We start from the raw sequence: 17,989 nt of genomic DNA on the forward strand, positions 1-17,989 counted from the left end.
AATAACACTACTGCACAATTGAAGGCGCTGCAGTACCCCGTTTTAACCATTGGGTGTCACTGTTGGTAAGCTAGAGCTAAGCACTGGGTGGCTGATTTTTCCCCTGCGCAGCTACTCTGAGCATTACCGCCCTGTGTTGTCAACATAATGCTAACCAGCGCGAAGCCAGGGCGAAATGATTTCCACCAAGCCCGTGTTGTTGCAGCAAACGCTAACACGATTTCTCCAGATTCTTGTGAGATGCCATTTAGCTAGCTAGCTGAATAAATAAGTTTCCGTGTCGTCTTCTGTCACATCTCAGTCCGGGTGAGTGAGCGTGAGGCGCACGCATTGATTAAGCTAGCTAGCTAATAGCTTGTTAGCTAACCACTGTTAGCTGTGGCTGAATTAGCTTGCTTGGGAAGAGTTGTTTTGGTAAAAAAGAGAGGATGCTTTGGCTTGGTTTCATGTCTGCCTCAGGCGTACGTGTGGTTACATGCACAGTTAACCACCAGGTTGGCGTGTTATCTTAAGATAATGAGAGGAGTTAGCACAATTAGCTCCTGGCTCCACCTTAGTGGTAGCCGGTGATGTAGGTTAGTGCAGGTGGGTGTTTTCCACTGGACAAAGTTACTGACCTTCTGTTGCATTAAAGCTGCTCTGTGTACAATACAAGCTATCATACCATGCAGTCCCTCAACAGGTAGAGATGCTAACATGGTATGGATATCTGTTGTTGTTTCCACTGACACTGAAGTTAATCTTAAATGAGGATTATTCCATTTAGTGTGTGGGATAGTGTTGACTAATAATAAGATTAGTCATAATAGCCACAAGTCATTATTTTTAACTATTGCAAAAGTCTGTCTGCTCTTTTACCTACTTTTTAGGGTGTGTGCAAACTTGGCAAATTGTTGCCTCATATGTTTGCTCAAGATGTGACTGCTCAGCTTGCCCGTGTAGCTCAAGCATTGTCTTAAACTTGTTTATCACTTCTAATTTTCTCTCAAAGTGAAGCTGTTTTTCTGTCTATGTGGCACTCTTGCATGGTTGGTTTAGAATTAGTATTGCTGATTCAGTGGAAATAAAGTGTGCCTATGAGTGCTTCCTTCTCCTTAAGATTCCTTTAATCGTTGGGGGAGGAAGTCAGAGAGGAAGTGATACTGACAGTGAGGGGGAGCTCAGTGGTCTGAGTTGATATTCTGTACTTTTCTTCAGCCTTCAGAGTGAGGAGGAAATGACCCAGCTGAGTGTCCGTCGCTGGACGCCCAAACACGTCGCCAAGTGGCTGAGGGAAGAAGGCTTCTGTGACTATGTGGACCTGCTGTGTAACAAGCACCGACTGGATGGCACCAGTCTGCTTGCCCTCAGCGAGTATGACCTCCGCTCGCCACCTCTGGAGCTCAAGGTGCTGGGGGACATCAAGCGTCTGATGGTGTCTATTCGCAAACTACAGAAACAGAACATTGACGTGTTGGAGGAGCTGGGTCTTCCCTTCGACGGCCACTCTCCCACAGGCTCAGGAGGCAGTTTGGACTGGTTGTGTAATGGAGACCCAGGTAGAGACTGTGACAGCACTGACACTGCACCGGTGGGAGAGGAGTATCACCAGTACACTAATGGGAAGTACAAACAGCAGACGAGGCGCCTGGATCCAGAGTACTGGAAGACAGCACTTAGCTCCATCTACGTGGTGTTTGTGTTTGGCTTCACCTCCTTTGTCATGGTCATAGTGCATGAGAGGGTGCCTGACATGCGCACATACCCTCCACTGCCAGATATTTTCCTAGACAGGTGGGTGTGAGACAGGAAAGACACTTATAACGTCTTATTTTTCTGACCTGGGGCACTGGGTAACAACACAAACAGTTGTCAGCTGTGAAAGGCCAAAAATAGTGATTTTTTTTTTTTTTTTAATCAACTGTCAGAATATCACACCAGATGGTGGACACTATAATTGCCCTACTTCCTTGTAGCATGTTTCTATTATTGTCCTCACATATTCCTGATGGGTTAGCTTTGGTTCAAAGAGACCTTTGAGGGTGTTTTTAAAGTGACCTACTTTGTAGTGTGACCCATTGTTTATGACCAGCTTTGAGCTTTTCATGGAATTTCTTTTCATGTTTAGTGGGAGAGCTGATTTTAGGGGAGATACCAATGTGTATTTGGTTTGATAGATCATGTAGAAGCACCATTGAGTGATTTTAGGGTCCATGTTTTACTACTTAAAATCAATTGTGATGTTAGAAAGTAAGAACATAGAAATTAGTTTGTAATATTTAAGCTTTAGCTGTAGTTTTTTTTTTAACCCAAATGATGTTTCAAGGGTCTTTTATAGGTCTGAGACTAATGGCTAATTAATTAGTAAGTTACCGCTTTTTAAATTAATGCATTTTTTTAATCACTGGTTCAGTCTATAAATTGTTTGTTTTTGGCCATAACTCAGGAATTCATAAGCTTATTATGACAAAATTCCACATAAATGTCTAATAGGATGTATTGATGAAGTGATGGCATTTTATATCCAAAAGGTCAAAGGTCAGCTTCACTGTGACATCATAATGTTCTGCAAAAACATTTTTCTGGCCGTTACTCAGCACCATATCTCAGGAACAGAAGGGAGACATGTGGTCAGATACTGAATTGGTGACCCTAATCTTGCGTGCACGCGTTGAAACTGTGCTGATTGTACAGATATTCTGTGCTGCAGGGGAAAAGATGTGCGTGAAACATCCATGAATTTATAGACATGAATGTAAACTGTGACATACAACAATGAGGCAGTAATTCTAGTTTTCATTTAGAAATGACCTGAGTGAATTAAAAGATTAGTAATAGTTGCCAGTTAACTTTTTGTTAATCGTTATTTTCTCTTTTCAACAGTGTGCCTAGAATACCTTGGGCCTTTGCCATGGCTGAAGCATGTGGAGTGATCCTCTGTAATGTCTGGTTGCTGGTTCTATTGCTCCATAAACACAGGTAGAGTCCTGCAGCCTGTTGCACCAGCTATACACAAGTTTTCCTGAAGTTAGGCTGCAAAGTTTACACTAAACAATCATGGGAAATAGTTGATTTGATTATACAGTGGTGTTGATGTTTGGTTGCACCACAGAGACATAGGGTAAGTCCACACTAACCAAAATATTGTCGCAGAAAATGACAGTTTCACTTTCCTTGGGCAATTACTGGAAAGCATCATTCTATCTACCGGCTAAAAATAGGGATCATTATTCACCAACCAACATAAAAAAGGTACATAAAACTAGGACAAAGCATTACAGTTAGGTGATAACAACCTTGACCTTCAGCGAGTGTAGAGTAGCAACACATCGACTGGTAAAACTGTAAACACAGGGTAATATAATGGTAACCCATAGGGCAGGTGGAATTAAAACATTACAAACATATAATAATAGTTTACACTGGCAAACTCGTAAATTAGCAGTTGTTAATCTGTGGGTTATATACTGTAAGCCTAGATATTTGCACAAAGTGTGGCACAAAGGATATTTATATGTTATTGCCCATGTACTTATGTGTTATTTCATATGTAACGCCATAGGAGATCTGGGTTAACTCTTTCTCACGACCTGTAGGTCTATCCTTTTGCGGCGCATGTGCAGCCTCATGGGGACGGTGTTCATGCTCCGCTGCATCACCATGTTTGTCACCTCCCTGTCTGTGCCGGGACAACACCTGCAATGCTCAGGAAAGGTAACACTTACAGTAATGAATTTTCTGTATCTTAAACACAGCGTATTTGCCTCCGTAAAAAGATCACATTGCTGATGATTCCACTTCCTCTCTCCGTCTAGATGTATGGTGACATGTGGGCCAAGCTGCAGCGAGCTGTGGCCATCTGGAGCGGTTTCGGGATGACGCTGACGGGAGTGCATACATGTGGTGACTACATGTTCAGCGGCCACACTGTGGTCATTACCCTGCTCAACTTCTTTGTCACAGAGTGTGAGTTGCCTTTACATCTGAAGTTGTCTTTGTAAATTTGTGTTATATTTAGGGGGGAACACAGCAACTAAAAAGGAATACTTCACGACCCAAATCACCATCTGTATATCAGTTACTCACCCTGTGTTATGTTGAGTTCATGAAGAAACGTGTTTTTCTCGCATGCATCTACAGTGAGAATCAAAAAACTGAGAAAATTCTTGATGATGTCATAGGCAAATGTGTTTCAGAGAAGCTAACCTACGGTAAAACGCATGACTCGTGCAGTATAATCCAAGTCTCTACACAGTCGTAAGCTCACTACTTCCCAAACCGACAGCCCTGTCTGATGGGGGCCTGCACTGAAAGTAAAACTTATTCATGCTGTTGTCAAAGCCAGACTCCATTGATGAAAACATCAATTTTAACTCACCGAACATGGTAGCTTCTGGTCTACCACTGCCTCGATCATTTTGTTTAATTGTGTTATTGTGTGACTTTGGTGTTTTCAAGGGTTAGTTTGGATTCACCAAAGTCCCACAATAACATAAACTACCTAACTGATTAAGGCAGCGGTAGACCAGCAACTCCTTTGTGCAGCAAGTTAAAATTACTGCTTTTGTCAATGTAGTCTGGCTTGAGGAGAGCATCAGTAAGTTTCACTTTTTGTTCAGTTCCCATTCGGAAAGGGCTGTCTGTTTGGGAAGTGCTCAGCATATGACTGGATAAATGAGACTTTTATCATATTGCACGACTAATGTTGAAGTTTATATACGAATGTTGTGGTATAGTTTTGCTGTTGTTAAATGCGGACCCTCTTTTACTTGAATTCATCAAGAATTTTCTCAGTTATTTGATTCCTTGCTGAATGTGGAGGCGTGCAAGAAAAACAAAGCAAATGGTCATATGGGGGCTGAAGTATTCCTTTACGTTTTAAGTATATTTTTTAGTTTTTCAGGAGATGTTTGTCTGCTGGTGATTAGGTTTGGTATTTGTTTACCACCCAAAATAAAGTTTTGAAAGCACAAATTCAGCATTGTCATTTTGGTTGAAGGTCTGAATTGAAGGTTTGAGGTCTACTAAATGTATTTGAAGTTTACATTCTGCAATATTTTAAGTTTTTATCTGCTAAAAAAAAGAAATACTTCAAAAGAAGAATATTATTTTGTTTGACTTGGGATTTTAAACTCAAATCTGACTTTCACTAATATTTTTTGACATTCAGTTCCCTTTAAGTTGCCACATTCATTCATGAAAATCATGATTAATTATGAGCTATAATTAAAAGCTGTGACATCAGAGTATTAAAGTAAATAATGAGGAAGACATATGAAGAGCAACAAACACTGTGACCATAGTTGGGAACATTGTCTCTTTGTTGCCATCCAGTGTCCTTTGCTGGTATTACACCTGAAATAAAAACAAGCCTCCATCAGTCTGACCTGGACAGAAATAGTCTGTCTCCAAAGAATATGATTGGTTTAGTGGTAAAACAACAACCAAAAAAAAAGATAATTTGTTGAACTTATCTTCATCTTCTCCTGTTTTTAATTTTACAAACAGACACCCCACGAAGCTGGAACTTCATTCACACGTTGTCCTGGGTCCTGAATCTCTTCGGCATCTTCTTCATCTTGGCTGCACATGAACACTACTCCATTGATGTGTTCATAGCCTTCTACATCACTACCAGACTCTTCCTCTACTACCACACTCTAGCCAACACCCGGGCCTACCAGCAGAGTCGAAGAGCTCGCATCTGGTTCCCCATGTTCTCGTTCTTTGAGTGCAATGTCAACGGGCCCGTCCCCAATGAGTACTGCTGGCCCTTCTCTAGACCTGCTGTGATGAGGAGGCTTATTGGATAGTGAGCAGCAGCAGCAGCAGTACTGTCAGACACTTCTTAGCCTGTGCGGTTTAGTCTGCTTTGTCAAGTTGCCAACTGAGGCGGTGTGTGATATCTTCATCAACAAAGACTTCTGTTGTGATCCTGTTAGCACCGAGGCCTGATGGGATACACAGAGCCATACCTTCTTATATTCTGGGACTTATCTTCAAAGTTGCTTCCTCTGTCATCATTTTTAGGCGGATTAAACGAAATCCACAAAACCATACAGAATTTCTAAAAAGCCCCATCGACACTCTTTGCTCGACTTTGAAAAGTGAACACAGCGGAGATATGTTTCATTCAACGGTTGCTTATTTTTCCTAGGAATAGGAATGTCATTTTATGTAGCATAAAGTGCATTTATCAGTACCTCCCGACTTTAAGAGATGGTTCAGATTTTTTTAAGTTGGGTTGTATGAGGTACTTATCCATAGTCAGTGTATTACCTAAAGTAGATGCCCCACCCCCCCAGGTTGGAGACCCAGACAGGAGTACTGACGCAGAAGCTAAGCGATACAATTCTGTGGACACAGGTAGCAGGAAAATGTGTTTTAGCCATCTGAAAAAAAGGCCCACCTAAAACAATCAATATCAGACTAGGTGTATGTTACATTTGTATTATTTTCACCGGTTTACCTTGCTGTTAGCCAACCCCTTCTGACAGGGAACTAAAGCTGTTGTTTTGCTCTCTTCAAGGCCACCAGACTCCTTTGACAAAATCAGTAATTTTACCTCACAGAACACAGGAGTTGCTGGTCTACCCCTGCCTTGATTAGCGAGACTTTTTTTTTGTCATTGTCTGACTTCAGTGTTTTAAAGAGTTAAGGCCTTTGCACACTGAGTATGTTTGTTTCAGATCCGTTTTTTTAATTTAAAAAAATCGTTACGTACACTGATTCTGATGCGTTTTATTGTTCTATTCGTTGTGAAAATTCACAACATGTGACAAAGTGAAAAGACACATTTCCTCCTTTGTCTCTCAACTAAAGTCACCTATCTGGCCGTCCATTTGGCACCACAACTGCACCAAGTGGTGGAGCTCTCCTTCCTCTCTGTCCTCCACATTCCGTGTGTGGTTCACATCCTCCTCCTCGTCATTATCCCCTTGAATATTACGATCTGACCTGTTGAACGTGAGCTGTCTGAGTTATGAAATGATTCTGTGCGCCCTGTTTCTCTGTCTTGTCGTGGCTGTGTCCTGCCGCCACATTTTCTTCAGTAATTCTTGGTCAAACATCTGTAAAGGCTTCTGACGGACACAAAAAAACGTAGAAAATTAAATTGTTCCGAAAATTTTAAAGACACAAAAGTTTTGGACTCATTGTGTAAACGTGATTGACACTGTGAATTTGTCTTTATTTTCTTAAGATGTGTGACAATTTTGGACGGGGAAAAAAAAACAGACTCTGTGTGCAAAGGCCTTTAGTTTGGCTTCACCGGTGTCACTCAATAACACTAACTAACCGACCGATTAAGGCAGCGGTAGACCAGCAATTCCTGTGTTCTGTGAGGTAAAATTACTGCTTTTGTCAAAGGAGTCTGGTGGCTTTGCAGAGAGATCATAGATGGATATGACGGCTTCAGTTCCATGTCAGAAGGGGCACATGTCACAGGTAAAGCTGTGAAAATCTTCTAAATACAGTGTACAGTTAAACTGATATTGATTTTTTTTTAAGTGGTTAAAAGAAGTTTAGCTGCTGCCCCTGTCCACAGCAGTACATTGCTTAGCTTCTGTGGCCGTACTACACTGACTATGGATACATACCTCACACAACTCTGCCTCAAAATCCGAACTGTCCCTTTAAGAATATTTACATAACACATAACATAAAGCCACATCAGAAAAATCTCAGGCAGCGGTGTACCTAACCCTTCACAGCAGTTTGCCATTTCCTGTGCAATTAAAACACCTGATCATTTCAAGGTTTGTATCCGGATTCATGACTGACAGTTTTGTCTTACCTCCCACTTTGTAATGTATCAAAGAATAACTCAATGGACCACTGTTAAAGCAATATGTAAAGATCTACCTTACACTGTTGCTTTGTTTCTGTACAGCTAACTGTCGTTCATCATGTTGACAAACATGTTATTTCTTTGCCATGACTGAAGTCTTTTTCATTCCTCCAAATAATGCTTTCATTTTGAGTGTTACTAAATGTTAACAGATGAATTCATAGCTCACTGAAAGATACAGTAAAGTATGATAATGTCATTATCAGCCAAAAACGTTGAATCAAAGATTTATTTCCAGCTGTCTTAAATATAATTCCAGTTGCCAATTACCTTGAGTGTTACGATAGATTTCTCTGTGTAGAAATGTCCCAAATCTTTCATGTTTACTGTTGGATAGTTGTATAGTGCTTTTTTTTTTTTAAATCATCATACAGTGTAAATTATAATAATTTTTTCACATTAATCTGTAGTGATGGTTCTTCAAAAGGATCCTTAAATTTGTATGTATTTGTTTGTATTAATTTATTTCATTTTGTAACAGTCAATAGGTATTTTTATATTTCGTATATGATGTTACAGCAACATGCACACGAAGAAATATGTTTACAGTTGCTCTTAACTATTTATTTGAAACACTATGTGCTTTCTAAGTGTAAATGTTGATTTCAGATTGGCCTCGACATTTCATCGAGTGAAACTGTCGTGAGAGGGATGTTGTAATTGATGTGATCGTTACAGCATGTTAGAAACATGATTATTATAAAGGGAGCTGACAGTATACGACACGTCCTGTCACTGAGGAATGATGGTGTTGTGCTCATGTGCTCATGCAAAGCCACATTACTTGTTTCATGTCTCGTTCATTCATTTCCATCATTAAAGAGCTGAAATCAAAGACCAGTTTCTCGTGTATTTCTCCACTCACTGCACTACCTCATAATGAATGTGCATTATAAATAGACTGATACAGTGCAAAATCTTCAGGATGAGAGATTATTAGTTTATAAAACTGTCAAAAGCTGATGCTTGCTGTGTATTTTAGCCAGTATTAAGCAGTGGATGATGAGTGGACATATATAAGGTACTTTAGTTTTAGGATTTTATATTGATTGTACAGGCCATCCAGTAAAATGTGTCAGAAAAGGTTCAGGTTGGATTTTAACTAGAAAAAGAATCTATTAGTCATATGTTTTAATATGTGCTTTTGGTATGCACAAAAAAATTGTACATATGGTGATTATTTTTTAAAGTGTAACACTGAGGTACAAGGACATTTTTTATGTTTTCCAAACACTTAGATTTACTATTCTTAGTAATAGTGTCATTTATACAAGGATAGCTCCATAGACACCTGAGCAATGGAGCAATTGGAGCAAATGCCATCCCCGTTATTCAGTCAGGGGGAGTAAAGTTATGGTTTTGCTAACTTTGCGACATTTTCATCAAACAGTCCCTGTGGGATTAGTTGTTGTAAGACCATTTATGACAAGCGTTATATAAATTAAGTTTATTATTATTTTTTATTTTATTATTTAATTCATCCAAAGTGCTTGTCCTTTAAAGCAACTGTTAGACTTTGAAGATGGCCATGTGATGATTGAAAATAGCACCCCTCAGGTTTAATATTGTTTAACAAGGTTGAAATTATATTGTGATGTGTTGTTAGGCTATTTCATTTACACAAATTGTTTGCCCTTGAAGATGCTCTCATAGCATCCCACTACCAGTTTAGGTTACATAATATTTTTACGAATATAATTTCAAATATAAAACAGCCATTTTTCTAAAAATCAATCCAACTAAACTGGTATTGATGCTTCTTGGTTTTCATATCACCCTCAATCTGACTAATCTAGACTGATGCTGGTAGTGTAGAAATGCAGGAATTTTGTTTTAGATTTAAAATTTTCTGCAGGAGGTCACTCATGGTCTGATTCCCCTCTCAGCTGATGCCATGCCCCCAAGCCAGATCAAGGCCACGAAATCTGAAATTGAATACAATCTGAACATGAAAAAAGACCTCAAAGTAGAAATTGAGATATAAAACAGTGAAAAAATAAGGTGTATAAAATTTGTATCTAAAAAACATAACACCTCTTGTATCAAAATATATATGAAAGTGAAAAATTAAAACAACTAATTTAAAGACTTACAGAACTGAATCAAAATTATATTTAACCTGATTTTTTTCTATACTTCTTTTTAGTTTTTTAATTACATTTTTTCCCAAAAGTATCAAAACTTTTGGCCCTGATTTACCTTAATAAGCAAGAAGATCTGTGGACTGACAAGTGACTGACAAGCCACCAGGCAGCATAATAGCGTGATATTTCCGCCTTGAACGGGCAGTGTAAAAGAGGCTGATGAATGGGAGCCTGATTTTGTGAACCTACAGAACGATTGTTTTCTTTTTATACACAAATGAGCTTTGTTATACTGTAGAGTTCTCAGTTTATGAAACAGAAAATGTGCCTATATACTCAGAATATTAGCTTTGGTGCTCTTAGTGTAGTAGGTCACTTTTCCCAATTCATTATCCATGGAGCAGCTACAGTATTCATACCCTGTGACATCACATATTTGAGTTTTGGCACTCTAGTTTTTGGATTTGGGCGATAGTTCTTCATTTTTACTAATATTTTTGTAGTGTCTGAGAGCATGAGAATAATGTATGAATTTTGAAAATGGGCGAACTTCCCCTTTAACGTTACATAGCGTATCGGTTACCATGGTGATGTAGCGGTCTTCCGGTTGCCGGTGTGCCGGTAGTACGCACTTGCCACAACTAAAGTTGACTTTTACAAATGGCAAGAATTACGTTGCTTTGCCAAACCATAGAACAAATACTTAACTACTCGACCGAAAAATCCGAAACTGTCATCTTGTTTTTATTTTAGTCAGGCACAAAACAAACAGCTATATTCGGGGTCCTTCGGCGCGGAGGTCAGGAGGGTGTTTGTTGCGGTGTCTCCTCCATATCGTCCTACACCGGCCCCTGCCGCTTTTCTGCCTCTTTTCTTAACTCTCAAGTTCACAGCAACTTAATCGGCAACCGTAACACTCGGTAAGTACCAGACCGTGTAATTACACGGGCTGCTTAAGTTGTATTTTGTTTGGATGTCGACAAGATGGTTATCAAACGTCCCATTTGCTAGCTAGAAGACGCCCCCTACCACCCTCATGTGTTCAAACTCCGTCAAAATACTGCAGCAGGCACCAGTGACAGTGTGTATATCTTATAATTCACTATTTGAATAATCAGAATGGCGAACGAACAACCTGCAATCGTGTTCGCATCTAATTCAAAGTAAATTCCTCTAATCTGTCAAGTGTCACCGTTATTCCCCCATTTTCTAAGATGTTATTCTACAACCGGCTGATTTAATAACTATATTCATGTCGAATTATGCTAGAAATTGTAAATAAGAAGACACATATCAAATGGTGGGTTGTCAGGTATGCTGTTTACCGTCGTGTTCGTGCTTACTGTAAGCAGTCAGTTTGAGAAAAGCCTCCGGTCTAACCTTGAAACTGAGGAGACGTGACGACACAATCTGGGAGTAATGGAGACTGTAGGACTCTGAGTCAACTGGTGCAGGTGTCTGGCAACACAAACATTAATAAGACCAGTGACAACACGTTGTAACTATTCAGTAAAATATGTCATGTTGGACTTTTGAACATTATTAAAAAACAACTTTGAATAAGTGTTGACTAAGCTGTAGCCAAGACTTAAGAAATACAGTCAAGTTTCAGTTATCATAAGTTTTCTGTATGCAGTGTTTAATTATTGCCCCAAATTTTGTTTTAAATACTGTCTCCTTTATTTCATTAACCATTATGTTTTGTTGTTGGCCCATAAACAGTCAATTGTAAGTAAATGTAGTCCAAAAATTAATGGAATCTGCCTACAAATTACCATTATGACTTAAAGGAACAGTGTGTAAGATTTAGGGGGATTTAGTGCCATCTAGTGGTGAGGAGTGCAGATTGCAACAAGCTGAAAGTTCTCACGGTTTGAATTCCTGCAGTGTTAATTTTCAGGAGGGTTTCACCTGGAGTTGAATCATCCAAAGAGGTGTCTTCCTTTCCAAAACAAACAGACCAGGGGCCGTATTCACGAAGCTTCCTAGTGCTAAGAGTTGCTCCTAGTGACGATGATCTTAGAAGATTCTTAGAATTGGAACGTTTTCTTAGAATTTCCCCTTAAAGTTAAGACTAGGTCCTTGTGAAGATTAAAGTTATTCACAGAGCATTATAGACATTAAAAGAGATCCTAAGGTATAAAACTGTTAGGAGTAGGGAGGAGGACTTTTAAGAGACTTTAGAGGTTGTTAAGCAGAGGAGAAAATGGTGGAAACACAAAGAGGTCGGAGAAATATTCTGGATGACAGTGAGTTAATTAAATGCCACAGATCAGATCGTGCAGGTATAATATGTGTGGTCGATCTCGTAAGGGGTATGCACACATTTCCCACCTAATGCTCTAATGCCAGAAATAAAATTATCACAACACTAAGATATTTGGAAATCTGGAAAAATGCAACAGTGCAGTAGTGATGACTTTGGTCTGTCTCAACCTTCCATCAGCAGAGTGATCACATGACATCAATGACATCACTTTTACAGGCAGCAGTTCATTTCATTTCCACTGAGTGTCCACACCTTGCAGGCTCACAAAAAGGGTGTGTCGCTGACAACCAGTCACATCTGTTCAAAGCAAGCATCACACCTAGCAACAGGTTCAATCACACCTTCGCACCTTCGTCGCTCTGAGAACTTTCCTAAATCACTCCTAAGCTAGGACTCCTTACTATAAGTTTTTAGGCTAAGTTAGGAGCTCTCTGAGAGGATTCTCAGAATGATTGTGAATACGGGCCCAGGTGATTCAAACAAATTAAAACACAGTTTTATGATTTATTTAAAAATCAGTGTTTCTCTGGAGCACCCACTAGCTTATCTGATAGAGCAGGCGCCCCATGTACAAAGACTGTGTCCTTGCCACTGTGGCAGCGGGCTTGTTTCGAACCCGCGGCCCTTTGGCGCATGTCATTCACCCTTTCTCTCTCCCCCATAACGCTATAGCTGTCCTGTCAAATAAATGCCAGAAGTCCCAAAAAATATCTTTTAAAAAACCCCCCAAAAAACAGTGTTTCTCCTACACTGTTCAGCACATTGCAGACGAACCGCCACTAGCCCAGCACCTGCTAATGCACCCTCAACTTTTTGCTCTGATAACTTAAGATCCAGACATTAAGGAGGTTTTTACCGGGAGCCGAATTATCCATGGAGGTCTCTTCCTCTCCAAAACAAATGGACCAACTAATTAAAACTGGCTAAAACACAGAGTAAAGCAGTTTCACAACGCAAATTGGTGTTTTTTCTGATGCTCTCCTTGCAGAGGGGCTGCTAACCACAGTGAACAACGTGAAAATGCAAAAATGCGGAAACACAAATGGCCATTTTTTAGAGCCAGTGTTTGGTTTGTCTGTTTTGGGCTTCTGTAGAAACATGGCAGTGCAACATGACGGACTCAATAGTTGAGGATCCAAACCCAATGTAGATATAAAAGGCTCATTGTAAGGTAACAGAAACACAACAATTCTTATTTAGAGGTGATTATACAGTAAAGAAAACATACTTATATTCCATTTCTGCCAATTTATCCCCCTAAATCATACAATCTGAACAATTCGTTTTTTAAATTATATAATGTAAATTCCCTCAAAGCAGCTATAATGTACAAATTCCAGACAACATGCAGAGAACATGACCCCAACATCCTTATTTATAGCCATGGCCCTGGTTAACTCAAAAAATCCTGTCCTTTTATAGTTTATAGATGCATATTTTTCTGACATGTCTGTACACACATGCATGCTTTGATCATTTACGCTCTTTGCTTTTTGACAGGCAAAATGGCAGTTCCTCCAGCATACGCAGACCTTGGAAAATCAGCAAAGGACATCTTCAATAAGGGATATGGTAACTGGAAGCAAGATAAAAGGCAGTTTTATAAGTGTGTACTTATTGGCCCTCGGAGGACAGGCAGGCTGTTTGACATGCACTACGAGGCACAAGAAGTTGTTCCTCACTGTCATTGTCCTTGCAGGTTTTGGAATGGTTAAGCTTGATGTGAAGACAAAGTCTTCAAGCGGAGTGGTGAGTTTAGTTCTTACTATTAATATACAGTAATGCAATGCAGGTGTTATCAGCTGGTTTTAGGTTATCACAGATAGGATGTTATCAGCATGTATGTTGGTGAATAAGTATCAAAAAAGTGCTGTACTAAATGCCAGATATGTGTGTAATGTCATAATTTGTCCATCAGAGAGCACTGACAAGTCGTGTTCAGGACATACTTTGGTCACAGTGCTTTGATAACCAGTTTTAAGGGCTCACAGTGGAAAATGTTTGTTTAAGTAATGTATTAATGTTTGAGAATGATTGTCAGCTGTAGTGGATGAACTTGCTCCAACTTGCTCTGTTGTTCCCACGTTTGATTAATTTCCTCCTGTATTTACTTTAGGAGTTTAAAACATCCGGCTCATCCAACGTGGACACCAGCAAGGTTACTGGAGCCCTGGAAACCAAGTACAAGTGGGCCGAGTACGGGCTGACGTTCACTGAGAAGTGGACCACGGAAAACACACTTGGAACTGAAGTCTGTGTTGAGGATCAGGTAAATTGAAAGTGCTCTGTTGCTGATCATCCCACAAATACAACAGCTCTAAATTAAGTGTGACTGATGGACTCATCTTCTTTAGATCACCAAAGGGCTGAAACTTACTTTTGACACTACATTTTCACCAAACACTGGGTGAGCTGCAGTTTATATGTTAATTGTAAAATCATGACATGCAATAGTTGTATAAAGAACGCCCCTTCTAACTTCTTTACTTTTTATTTTCTGTTTTTAACTTCACAGCAAGAAGAGCGGCAAGGTCAAGACGGCTTACAAAAGGGAATACCTAAATGTCGGTGTTGATGTGGATTTAGATTTCGCTGGTCCTACCATTCATGGAGCAGCAGTGGCTGGCTATGAGGGCTGGCTGGCCGGCTACCAGATGACTTTTGACTCGGCCAAATCAAAGATGACTCAGAGTAACTTTGCAGTCGGTTACAAGACCGGAGACTTCCAGCTCCACACTAATGTGTATGTTTTAGGATCAACACATATTCAAACAAGATGGGTAAATTAACTGAAAGTGATGTAGCTCACGTTTTGCTTTTTCCCCTTAGAAATGATGGTTCAGAGTTCGGGGGATCCATTTACCAGAAGGTGAACGACGAACTGGAGACTGCTGTGAATCTTGCCTGGACAGCAGGCAGCAACGGCACACGCTTTGGAATTGCTGCCAAATACCAGTTAGACTCGAGTGCCTCCATATCAGTAAGTGTCTTCTTCTGTTTTTACCTCTCCCAAGGAAGTTATGTTTTCCCCCGTGTCTGCCAGCGGGCTGTCTGAAAAATGTGTTAACAACAGTTCCATGAAATTTTGTAAGACAGTAGGCCATGAGCCAAGGAACAAGGGATTGGTGTTTGCAAGGTTTTTTTTCTCCAAATCTCTGTATTGTTCTTTGCACAGAAATCAATAACAAACACAATTGGCATTAGTTTTAAAAGTGTTTTGGGGTTATCCATTGCAAACCCCACTCCAGCCCACTCCCACCCATTATCGTAGACCACACCGGTTCCTTGTCCCTCTCCAGGAGCCTCATTCACACACATGCATATCAGGACAGGGAAAAAACAAAACAAAAAAGGAACATACAATAAAAAATAAATAAAGAAAAAATAAAATAAAATTTAGATGATATAATAGTAAGAAAAATAAATAAATTCAGATAATATAAAATAACGTAAAAATAAATAAATAATAAAAATAAAATTCAGATAATGTAAAATAAATATAAATAAAAGGGAGGTTTTTGCTCAGTTATTTTTGGATTTCTTGGTTTGTGAGAATTTAAAAAAATGTTTAGATAGTAAGACTGCATCCTATGTAAAAAAAAAAAAAAAAAATTGCAATTGCAATATGAGTTACAGTTTTAGTGGGAATGGTAATTTTTACATTTCATTTTCACTTGGAAAAAAAAAAGGTGATGTGATTTTTGCTGGGGTCTGTACCAAACAAGCATGTTCCCTTACGTCATGAAAATTATTTGGCGACTACAGTGATTCTGCATTTTCATTTTTAAGTACAGCTTCTCTTATTTGGATATTGCACTTGGCCATATTGTGAATTGGATAACATTTTGATTAATTGTGCTGCCTATCCTATCTGCAGCCAGATAGGACATTTTTGAACATTCCACTTTTTCTCTCAACTGTCGTTTGCTTCTCAAATTTGAAGTACATGCAGTTTGTGTAGCCTTGCAGGTGGTTCTGTATGTATTTTTATTTCTTTTGCAGCACTTTTTATTTTACGTCCCTATTAGTATGTTTATTGTATGCACCAAACACCAAGGTTAGTTCCTTGTAAATGGGAAAACCTGTGTGACAGTTAACCTCATTCTGAATCTGGTTCTGATTGTGACACTCTTAATCTTAGCTTAAAGCCCAGTTCAGACCAAAGATCATGACAGGATTAGTTGAATAACACAACTACTTGCAAAGCGCTGTTCTGCAACGCTCTAAAAACCTGGCAGTTCACACCAATACAATGAGACGGTGTATCAAGTTGATGCAACAACTCTCTGTAGCTCCGCTCTGTTTGCAGCTTTTCAGGCTTATTTTGTGGCTGAAAATAATTTGTAGCTTCTTAAAATATGAATGAGGATAGTGATAGTGAGATACTGGCTACAGTTGCATTTGTAGTAGTGATGAAATGGTGAAAAACACAAACAAAATGAGCATCAGATGGACTGTATTCATAATAAATACAGCAGAGTAATATGAGTAAGCAGCGCCAATTAGTTAGTTGATGCGAAGCGCAGCAAGCGAACATGCCGTCTGCAGTCATTTTGATTTGACCAGCGGACTTCACTACAAGCTGATTGGCTGTAGAAACAAGTGACAAGCCTTATGTTCTAAAACTAGCCGTTGGTGAATTGGCACGCTAAGTTGCAGGTGACATCATCAGCCAGCTTGAGTCGAACTCAGACAGCCAGTTCACTCTGCTGCAACTTTTTTCTGCAGTGTTCTAAAATGGTTTCCTCTTGTCACGAATCACTGGTCTGAACTGGGCTTAACAATTTGATGCTTTCTCTCCAGGCTAAGGTGAACAATGCCAGCTTGGTAGGAATTGGGTACACCCAGACTCTCCGGCCTGGTAAGAACCGTCCCTTGTCTAATATACAGTTAAAAATGCAATGGACCCTTTTTTTTTGTTAAATACAAATGTATTTTTTTCTATTTTTGTATCTCAGGTATGAAACTAACCCTCTCTGCACTGGTGGATGGGAAGAACATCAACGCTGGTGGTCACAAACTTGGTCTGGGCCTGGAGTTGGAGGCATGAGGATTTGCTCCGTTGTTCCATAACAAGAAGAGAAGTATGAGCTAAGTCTGATCCTGAGCGTTCCCGCCTGTTCAGCAACAGATATTTTAAAGAGATGAGGCCAAAACAAAAAAAAGGAGCCCAGTTCCCGAGCACTGTTAAAACGGAGACCTTTCTACCAGCCTCCTTTTATCGTGGTTCCAATAAGTAATCATGTTTCAATCACATGTATTTGTCAGTTACTCCTTCTGCCAATATATCCTCAATAGTGATAAACTCTCCTCTGGGTGCACCTTGTCCAGGAATGGTTTAAAAAAAACCTTGTTATTTTGCTGAAGTGTGATAATGTAGAATGTAAATCTGAGCCGTTAATTTGCACAGTAGAATATATCTTTATTTAAGCTCTTTCTCCTGTTTTATTTGCACATTTTCTTTGTATTTCAGTAGTGATGTTCTACCTGTTGGGAGGTTTACTCCCAACAAAATATGCTTATCAAGATCGAAGCCACTTTAGCAGCTGGTCTTCACTTATCTTCCTAGAGAGGCTTAATCACGCTGTATGACGACTTTGAGACCTCAGCTACCTTAAATACCTGCTTCTAAGTTGCAAGACAATGCTAAATGGGTTTATTTTTTTTCCTTCAGTGTGACTCGTGTGAAAGAATATCCGAGTGAATCATTCACTTTTCTTCCCATTTCTGAAGACTGTGACACTAATCAGGAAGCGATTTGTGTGTTGGCGTGTGTCTAACCTTTGCAATAAAGTCCTGAAGTCAATC

At 39.5% G+C, this 17,989-nt stretch overlaps 2 protein-coding genes across 5 annotated transcripts; both read left to right on the forward strand.

Annotated features, from left to right (window-relative positions):
* Window positions 1–104: 104 nt before the first annotated feature.
* Window positions 105–8,663, forward strand: samd8b (sterile alpha motif domain containing 8b). Of its 4 annotated transcripts, none has more exons than XM_033611487.2 (6): window positions 105–306; window positions 1,198–1,773; window positions 2,863–2,958; window positions 3,576–3,693; window positions 3,795–3,945; window positions 5,488–8,663. In XM_033611487.2, the coding sequence occupies exons 2-6, from the start codon at window positions 1,217–1,219 to the stop codon at window positions 5,790–5,792; spliced, it is 1,227 nt and encodes a 408-aa protein (XP_033467378.1). In that variant the 5' UTR covers window positions 105–306; window positions 1,198–1,216; the 3' UTR covers window positions 5,793–8,663. The 4 variants fall into 4 exon arrangements, with proteins under 4 accessions (XP_033467378.1, XP_078019341.1, XP_078019340.1 ...); XM_078163215.1 differs by lacking the exon at window positions 105–306 and adding an exon at window positions 566–585; XM_078163214.1 differs by lacking the exon at window positions 105–306 and adding an exon at window positions 581–682.
* Window positions 8,664–10,679: 2,016 nt separating this feature from the next.
* LOC117247157 (non-selective voltage-gated ion channel VDAC2-like) lies at window positions 10,680–17,987 on the forward strand. Its single transcript, XM_033611454.2, has 9 exons — window positions 10,680–10,832; window positions 13,682–13,753; window positions 13,881–13,930; window positions 14,298–14,450; window positions 14,536–14,588; window positions 14,697–14,924; window positions 15,011–15,161; window positions 16,985–17,042; window positions 17,140–17,987. The coding sequence occupies exons 2-9, from the start codon at window positions 13,687–13,689 to the stop codon at window positions 17,229–17,231; spliced, it is 852 nt and encodes a 283-aa protein (XP_033467345.1). The 5' UTR covers window positions 10,680–10,832; window positions 13,682–13,686; the 3' UTR covers window positions 17,232–17,987.
* Window positions 17,988–17,989: the final 2 nt, after the last annotated feature.

This window comes from Epinephelus lanceolatus, chromosome 21, assembly GCF_041903045.1.
Source record: "Epinephelus lanceolatus isolate andai-2023 chromosome 21, ASM4190304v1, whole genome shotgun sequence".
Classification (NCBI taxonomy): domain Eukaryota; kingdom Metazoa; phylum Chordata; class Actinopteri; order Perciformes; family Serranidae; genus Epinephelus; species Epinephelus lanceolatus.

Excerpts from the sequence above, each read along its gene's own strand:
- samd8b (XM_078163214.1), top strand. Across the intron at positions 1,774-2,862 it reads CCAGATATTTTCCTAGACAG|TGTGCCTAGAATACCTTGGG; the intron begins GTGGGTGTGAGA and ends TCTTTTCAACAG. Across the intron at positions 3,694-3,794 it reads ACCTGCAATGCTCAGGAAAG|ATGTATGGTGACATGTGGGC; the intron begins GTAACACTTACA and ends CTCTCCGTCTAG.
- LOC117247157 (XM_033611454.2), top strand. The coding sequence starts at position 13,687 with ATGGCAGTTCCTCCAGCATACGCAGACCTTGGAAAATCAGCAAAGGAC. Across the intron at positions 14,589-14,696 it reads ACATTTTCACCAAACACTGG|CAAGAAGAGCGGCAAGGTCA; the intron begins GTGAGCTGCAGT and ends TTAACTTCACAG. Across the intron at positions 14,925-15,010 it reads TTCCAGCTCCACACTAATGT|AAATGATGGTTCAGAGTTCG; the intron begins GTATGTTTTAGG and ends TTTTCCCCTTAG.